This window comes from Xyrauchen texanus, chromosome 6, assembly GCF_025860055.1.
Source record: "Xyrauchen texanus isolate HMW12.3.18 chromosome 6, RBS_HiC_50CHRs, whole genome shotgun sequence".
In the NCBI taxonomy this organism is placed as follows: domain Eukaryota; kingdom Metazoa; phylum Chordata; class Actinopteri; order Cypriniformes; family Catostomidae; genus Xyrauchen; species Xyrauchen texanus.
Window position 1 is genome coordinate 868,495 of NC_068281.1, and position 8,679 is coordinate 877,173.

General features: G+C 37.7%; 2 protein-coding genes across 2 annotated transcripts in view; both read right to left on the reverse strand.

Moving 5' to 3' along the window:
* LOC127645791 (nicastrin-like) overlaps nucleotides 1–1,442 on the reverse strand; it is an 8,227-nt gene extending 6,785 nt beyond the window's left edge. The window contains exon 1 of the mRNA XM_052129470.1: nucleotides 1,302–1,442. Within this exon, the coding sequence (XP_051985430.1) occupies nucleotides 1,302–1,371 (70 nt within the window). The 5' untranslated portion in view covers nucleotides 1,372–1,442. The remainder of the gene's footprint in view (nucleotides 1–1,301) is intronic.
* Nucleotides 1–8,679, reverse strand: part of LOC127645051 (uncharacterized) — a 247,267-nt gene that overhangs the window by 46,864 nt on the left and 191,724 nt on the right. Inside the window, 4 exon segments of the mRNA XM_052128568.1 lie at nucleotides 3,837–4,325; nucleotides 4,435–4,782; nucleotides 5,243–5,893; nucleotides 6,746–7,396. Of these exon segments, the coding sequence (XP_051984528.1) occupies nucleotides 3,837–4,325; nucleotides 4,435–4,782; nucleotides 5,243–5,893; nucleotides 6,746–7,396 (2,139 nt within the window).

Genomic DNA, 8,679 nt, shown 5'->3' on the forward strand with positions numbered 1-8,679 from the left:
TGTGTGTGTGTGTGTGTGTGTGTGTGTTAGTATGGATGTCACAGTGTGTTATGTATGTGTGTATAGAGAAAATTGTGTGCGTGTGTGTGTAAAACAACAGTGACATTATAAATACAAACTGGCATTTAAAGCGTTAAAATGCTGAAAATGAATGAATAGTTGGTAGATATCATCAGGACTGATGTTGGTTAAAAACGTGGAAAATAATATTAATATATAAAAATATTTTGCAGATAAAATTGTATGTGTGTGTGTTGGTATGGATGTCAGAGTGTGTTTATGTGTGTGTGTGTGTGTGTGTGATGTGTGTGTAAAAACAACAGTGAGGCATTATGTAAACAAACTGGCATTTAAAGAGTTAAAATCCTGAATTATGATCAGAACTGATGTTGGTTAAAAATATCTAAGACTAAGAAATAATATTAATATAATATTTTTATAGCAGTTTTATGACGTGGACATTTTTGTCCTGAGTGTTTTTTAAATCTGTCACTGCACAAAAAATAAAACACATCAAAATCAATGTTGTTGTTGTTAATCATTGACATATCCCAGACTGTGATAATTAAAAAACATTCCCCTTAGCATTTAATATATGGAATTTAATTAATTTGTTGTATTTTGTATTTTCATGAATATAATATCATGTCATTATATAAACAAACTGACATTTAAATGGTTAAAATCATGAAAATGAATGAATATTTGGTAGTTATGATCAGGACTGATGTTGGGTAAATAATTAACCAATGGAAAGTGGAAAATAATATTAAAGCCAATAGGACTTTTGCTTCTTATATGATACAGCTGGCATTTAATATTGAAAAATAGGTTAAATCGTATTATATATAGATATATATATATATATATATATATATATATATATATATATATACTGTGGTGATACTATGGTACAGTGATGAATAAGATCGTAATACTACAGAACTTTTATAAATAAATAAACAGTGCTGGATTATTACCACATTCGTGTAATACAGTATTTACACGGTACTCAAATACCAGATATAACGAACACCCGGTACTATATAACAATAAGTTCTTTGTTAGAGCATTTTAGGGTGGAAAAATCATAATTACTCGCACTGTCACTGATTCTACAGATTATTAATATTATATCTAGATAACTTATATTCAATTGTTGTTCTTGGTGTAAAATAAATTTAAACGCATAACAAAAGTAAATAGAAATATTTCTGCCTCAGGCCAGAACGAGTGAATAATATTCATCCACTCGTGACCACAGACACATTTAAACATGAAGCGATAACATTTATACTCACATGTGTAAAATAAAGCGATGATAATGAGTTTAACGCAGTTTATTGATTTTAAATCTCCCATCTTCCTCATTTAAAGATCTTCAGAATGAAACTGCAACAGCGCGTGTTTACTTCCGGTTCCGCTTTTCCTTATTCGGCATTCTGCGACAGCGCCACAGCGGTCAGTCCTGATCATAACTAACAAATATTCATTTCTTTTCAGAGTTTTAACCCTTTCAATGCCAGCGTGTATACATAATGTCACTGTTGTTTTTTTTATGAAAAAAAGAAAACACTAAAAATGCTAAGGGGATTTATTTTTATTATAATTATTATTTATTTTTTGGATTATCACAGTGTGGGGTATGTCAATGATTAACAACAACATTGATTGTGATGCATTATTATTTTCTATTCAGTGTCAGATTTTAAAAATAAACGCACACTCAGGACTTTTAGAGGACAAAAATGTCCACATCAAAAAACTGCCATAATAATATTATATATTTATATTATTTTCCACTTTCACTGACTTCACTATCCTGATGATGACTACCAAATATTCATTCATTTCAGGATTTTAACCCTTTAAATGCCAGTTTGTTTATATAATGCCACTGTTGTTGTTTTTTACACACACACACACACACACACACACACACACATACAAAACACACTCTGACATCCATGGCAACACACACACACACATACAAAACACTCTGACATCCATGGCAACACACACACACACACACACACACACACATACAAAACACACTCTGACATCCATGCCAACACACACACACACACACACACACACACACACACATACAAAACACACTCTGACATCCATACCAACACACACACACACACGTCATCAAGTATTCAGTTGTCCTGCAGGTCTCTATAATACAGTAAACAGTGAATAGGGGAAAAGCTTGTATTTGCTCCACAGGATAAACATGAGAAAAATGGCGCCATCTGGTGGAAAATATTAAACATTTAAATTTTGAAGACAGGACCCCAGAATGAAAGCAGAATATTACATAATTCATCATTTTATGCTTTAATGGCACTGGGTTCAAATATTATAGTTTAAATGGGAAATTTTTGTCCTGAAGGTCCTGAGTGTAACTATTGTGTGTACACGGTGTGTTATAGATGTATTATAAATGTATTATAAATGTATTATAGATGTATTATAAATGTATTATAGATGTATTATAGATGTATTATTTGTATTATAAATGTATCATAGATGTATTATAGATGTATTATAAATGTATTATAGATGTATTATAGATGTATTATAAATGTATTATAAATGTATTATTTGTATTATAAATGTATTATGATGTATTATTTGTATTATAAATGTATCATAGATGTATTATATATGTATTATAGATGTATTATAAATGTATTATAAATGTATTATAGATGTATTATAAATGTATTATAGATGTATTATAGATGTATTATAGATGTATTATAAATGTATTATAGATGTATCAGCTGTATTATAAATGTATTATAAATGTATTATAGATGTATTATAAATGTATTATAAATGTATTATAGATGTATTATAAATGTATTATATATGTATTATAAATGTATTATAGATGTATTATAGATGTATAAATGTATTATAAATGTATTAAAAAGGTATTATAGATGTATTATAGATGTATTATAAATGTATTATAGATGTATTATAAAGGTATAAATGTATTATATATGTATTATAAATGTATTATAGATGTATTATAGATGTATAAATGTATTATAAATGTATTAAAAAGGTATTATAGATGTATTATAGATGTATTATATATATTGGCATTAACACAAAATTATTGAAAAAAACAAAAATGAAAAAGACAGAAATGACCCGAAGTTCTTACAAAAAACATTTTATTGATTTTAAAAGATGAATACAATTGATTTTAATGAATAATATTTGCCATATTTTTTAAACACACCACATTGTATTATGTGCACATTACTGTAATTATTTTTACACTAATGATACAAATATAATTAGCAGTAAATGCATTATATATTATTGTAAGGTCAAACATGAGAACATTAAACACAGAGATCTGCAAGTCTCTAACAATCATTATTTTCTTAATTTGCTCAGTGTATGTAACACAATTAAAAATCAGAAAATAATTGAAAATATTGTTATTTCTAGATTCAGACACATTTAATGATTCACAGGACAGAACAGATTGTTCTTTTTTTAATGTTGTGATTCATCTCAGAGCTGGTTGGTTTGGTTTAATGCTCTTTATAGAAGAATGTTTCGATCCAATAAATGAATGTTTTCAAAACCAATTGGAGAATCCACTGCTTGGATCTCTAAACATGGTCACTAAATACATCTTGAGGTAACCAAACATGGTTACTGAATTGTGCAGCGGGTAAACATTGCCAGCTTTACTGATGCAGCATGCATGGCGGCTGCAAATGTCGCCTGTGCAGCTCCTGTGCTCAGCAATTTCAATAGAAAATCTACCGCCAGTTTGGACACATATGAGGCCACTAATCCACCTCCAAGCCCCAACAAAAAGATGGTAAGCACAATCAAAATTTTGTAGTAATATGAATCGTGATCTATTCTCATCTCAACCTCTCCTCCTCCTCCTTCTTGTATCGGTAAATTGTATTCCCTCCTTCTTGCAGCCATGAAAACTTCTCTATTCTCCTCTATTATCCTCTGGGCCTTCAGCACAGCCTGTAACATCGGACTGGTGAAGAGTCGGTTCCCCTTCTGCACCAGCAACTCATCCACCTTCTCCAGGAGTTGTGTGACCTGACCTCGGTTTGAAGGGTCTTTGTTGTTAAAGGCCACGAAACGCCTCCCAAATCTTTCCATGAGATCTTGGATCTTTCTGTTTTGTCTTGATAGGAAGTCCTCAATGGAGGTCGATCCAAGTCTATCAGCACGTGAGAATATAATGATGGCATGACGGGTGATTTCCTCAGTAAACATCTCCAGAATCATGTCCACCGTGCGTTGCTGCTCCTCCGTATAGCGCTCTATTGGTATAACCAGCAGGAACGCATGAGGACCGGAGTGAACACAAAGTCAGACAATGTACTAGTTCCTGTTGTACTTCCTCCTGTGTTAGATCTGTGTCAAACAGGCCGGGAGTGTCTATAAGTGCAAGGTTTCGTCTTCCCAGTTTTCCATATTCTCGCTTGCACTCTTTTGTCACTGAGCTCATGCTCAATTGAGCATCAAAACGTTGCCCATCTCCCAAGATGGTGTTTCCTGTAGCACTTTTCCCTGCACCTGTTTTGCCCAGCAGAACCAGTCTCAGTTCGTTAGGTGCCGGGTTTGCTGTCGACGGTTTACCACCAAATGATCCTTGTGCACTCGTGCCAGGGGGGTAAGTTTGAGAAGGTGGACAAATCTTTAGAGTTGGACTCTGATTTTGCCCTTTAGGGTTTCGGTGCCTCCGTCTTTGGCGAACATCGTGGTGACTGTCTGTTCCTGAGAAAAAAGTAATTGTCAGTTCAAAATAAGAATCATGCAAATTGCCTCCAATAATTCCTAAGTAATACTGATATGTTTACAATCTTATAAAAAGAAAAATGGTAAATGGTCTTCACTTATATTGCCCCTTTTTAACCTTTAACTTTGCTATTGGGAGAAACTTTTTCAACGTGTTCAATGTGTGGACCACTAATCACTTATCTCTTACACCTACCACAGTATTATCATGTTTTAGCACAACGTTTGTACTTTACAGACGGTCCCTTACCACACCCGCCACAGTATTAGCACGTTTTAGCACAAAGTGTGGACTCTTCAGACAGTCCTTTACCACAAACGCCACAGTATTAGCATGTTTTAGCACAACGTGTGGACATTTCAGACAGTCCCTTACCACACCCGCCACAGTATTAGCAGGTTTTAGCACAATGTGTGGACATTTCAGATGGTCCCTTACCTTCTTGTATCGTTAAATAGTTTTCCCTCCTTCTTGCAGCCATGAAAACTTCACTATTCTCCTCTATTATCCTCTGGGCTTCCAACACAACCTGTGAAATCGGATTGGTGAAGAGTCGGTTCCCGTTCTGCACCAGCAACTCATCCACCTTCTCCAGGAGTTGTGTGACCTGACCTCGGTTTGAAGGGTCTTTGTTGTTAAAGGCCACGAAACGCCTCCCAAATCTTTCCACGAGATCTTGGATCTTTCTGTTTTGTCTTGATAGGAAGTCCTCAATGGAGGTCGATCCAAGTCTATCAGCATGTGAGAATATAATGATGGCATGACGGGTGAATTCCTCAGTAAACATCTCCAGAATCATGTCCACCGCGCGTTGCTGCTCCTCCGTATAGCGCTCTATTGGTATAACCAGCAGGAACGCATGAGGACCGGGTGAACACAAAGTCAGACAATGTACTAGTTCCTGTTGTACTTCCTCCTGTGTTAGATCTGTGTCAAACAGGCCGGGAGTGTCTATAAGTGCAAGGTTTCGTCTTCCCAGTTTTCCATATTCTCGCTTGCACTCTTTTGTCACTGAGCTCATGCTCAATTGAGCATCAAAACGTTGCCCATCTCCCAAGATGGTGTTTCCTGTAGCACTTTTCCCTGCACCTGTTTTGCCCAGCAGAACCAGTCTCAGTTCAGTTAGGTGCCGGGTTTGCTGTCGCACGGTTTACCACCAAATGATCCTTGTGCACTTCGTGCCAGGGGGTAAGTTTGAGAAGGTGGACAAATCTTTAGAGTTGGACTCTGATTTTGCCCTTTAGGGTTTCGGTGCCTCTGTCTTTGGCTGAACATCGTGGTGACTGTCTGTTCCTGAGAAAAAGTAATTGTCAGTTCAAAATAAGAATCATGCAAATTGCCTCCAATAATTCCTAAGTAATACTGATATGTTTACAATCTTATAAAAAGAAAAATGGTAAATGGTCTTCACTTATATTGCCCCTTTTTAACCTTTAACTTTGCTATTGGGAGAAACTTTTTCAACGTGTTCAATGTGTGGACCACTAATCACTTATCTCTTACACCTACCACAGTATTATCATGTTTTAGCACAACGTTTGTACTTTACAGACGGTCCCTTACCACACCCGCCACAGTATTAGCACGTTTTAGCACAACGTGTGGACATTTCGGACAGTCCCTTACCACACCCGCCACAGTATTAGCACGTTTTAGCACAATGCGTAGTAATTTCAGATGGTCCCTTACCACACCTGCTACAGTATTAGCAAGTTTTAGCATAATATGTGGACTTTTCAGACGGTCCCTTACCACACCTGCCACAGTATTAGCATGTTTTAGCACAAAGTGTGGACTCTTCAGACAGTCCTTTACCACAAACGCCACAGTATTAGCATGTTTTAGCACAACGTGTGGACATTTCAGACAGTCCCTTACCATACCCGCCACAGTATTAGCAGGTTTTAGCACAATGTGTGGACATTTCAGATGGTCCCTTACCTTCTTGTATCGTTAAATAGTTTTCCCTCCTTCTTGCAGCCATGAAAACTTCACTATTCTCCTCTATTATCCTCTGGGCTTCCAACACAACCTGTGAAATCGGACTGGTGAAGAGTCGGTTCTTGTTATGCACCAGCAACTCATCCACCTTCTCCAGGAGTTGTGTGACCTGACCTCGGTTTGAAGGGTCTTTGTTGTTAAAGGCCACGAAACGCCTCCCAAATCTTTCCATGAGATCTTGGATCTTTCTGTTTTGTCTTGATAGGAAGTCCTCAATGGAGGTCGATCCAAGTCTATCAGCATGTGAGAATATAATGATGGTGTGATGGGTGATTTCCTCAGTAAACATCTCCAGAATCATGTCCACCGCGCGTTGCTGCTCCTCCGTATAGCGCTCTATTGGTATAACCAGCAGGAACGCATGAGGACCGGGTGAACACAAAGTCAGACAATGTACTAGTTCCTGTTGTACTTCCTCCTGTGTTAGATCTGTGTCAAACAGGCCGGGAGTGTCTATAAGTGCAAGGTTTCGTCTTCCCAGTTGTCCATATTCTCGCTTGCACACTTTTGTCACTGAGCTCATGCTCAATTGAGCATCAAAACGTTGCCCATCTCCCAAGATGGTGTTTCCTGTAGCACTTTTCCCTGCACCTGTTTTGCCCAGCAGAACCAGTCTCAGTTCGTTAGGTGCGGGTTTGCTGTCGACGGTTTACCACCAAATGATCCTTGTGCACTTTCGTGCCAGGGGGTAAGTTTGAGAAGGTGGACAAATGTTTAGAGTTGGACTCTGATTTTGCCCTTTAGGGTTTCGGTGCCTCTGTCTTTGGCGAACATCGTGGTGACTGTCTGTTCCTGAGAAAAAAGTAATTGTCAGTTCAAAATAAGAATCATGCAAATTGCCTCCAATAATTCCTAAGTAATACTGATATGTTTACAATCTTATAAAAAGAAAAATGGTAAATGGTCTTCACTTATATTGCACCTTTTTAACCTTTAACTTTGCTATTGGGAGAAACTTTTTCAACGTGTTCAATGTGTGGACCACTAATCACTTATCTCTTACACCTGCCACAGTATTAGCATGTTTTAGCACAACGTTTGTACTTTACAGACAGTCCCTTACCACACCCGCCACAGTATTAGCACGTTATAGCACAACGTGTGGACTTTTCAGACAGTCACCACACCCGCCACAGTATTAGCACGTTTTAGTACAATGTGTGGACTTTTCAGACAGTCCCTTACCACACCCGCCACAGTATTAGCACGTTATAGCACAACGTGTGGACTTTTCAGACAGTCACCACACCCGCCACAGTATTAGCAAGTTTTAGTACAATGTGTGGACTTTTCAGACAGTCCCTTACCACACCCGCCACAGTATTAGCAAGTTTTACCACAACGTGTGGACTTTTCAGACGGTCCCTTACCAAACCCGCCACAGCATTAGCACGTTATAACGCAATGTGTGGACATTTCAGACGGTCCCTTACCACACCCGCCACAGTATTAGCACGTTATAGCACAATGTGTGGACATTTCAGATGGTCCCTTACCACACCTGCCACAGTATTAGCACGTTTTAGCACAATGTCTGGACTATTCAGACGGTCCCTTACCACACCCGCCACAGTATTAGCAGGTTATAGCACAACGTGTGGACTTTTCAGATGGTCCATTACCACACCCGCCACAGTATTAGCAAGTTTACCACAACGTGTGGACTTTACAGACAGTCCCTTACCACACCCACCACAGTATTAGCATGTTATAGCACGATGTGTGGACTTTTCAGACGGTCCCTTACCATACCCGCCACAGTATTAGCATGTTTTAGCACAACGTGTGGACATTTCAGACAGTCCCTTACCACACCCGCCACAGTATTAGCATGTTTTAGCACAACGTGTGGACATTTCAGACGGTCCCTTACC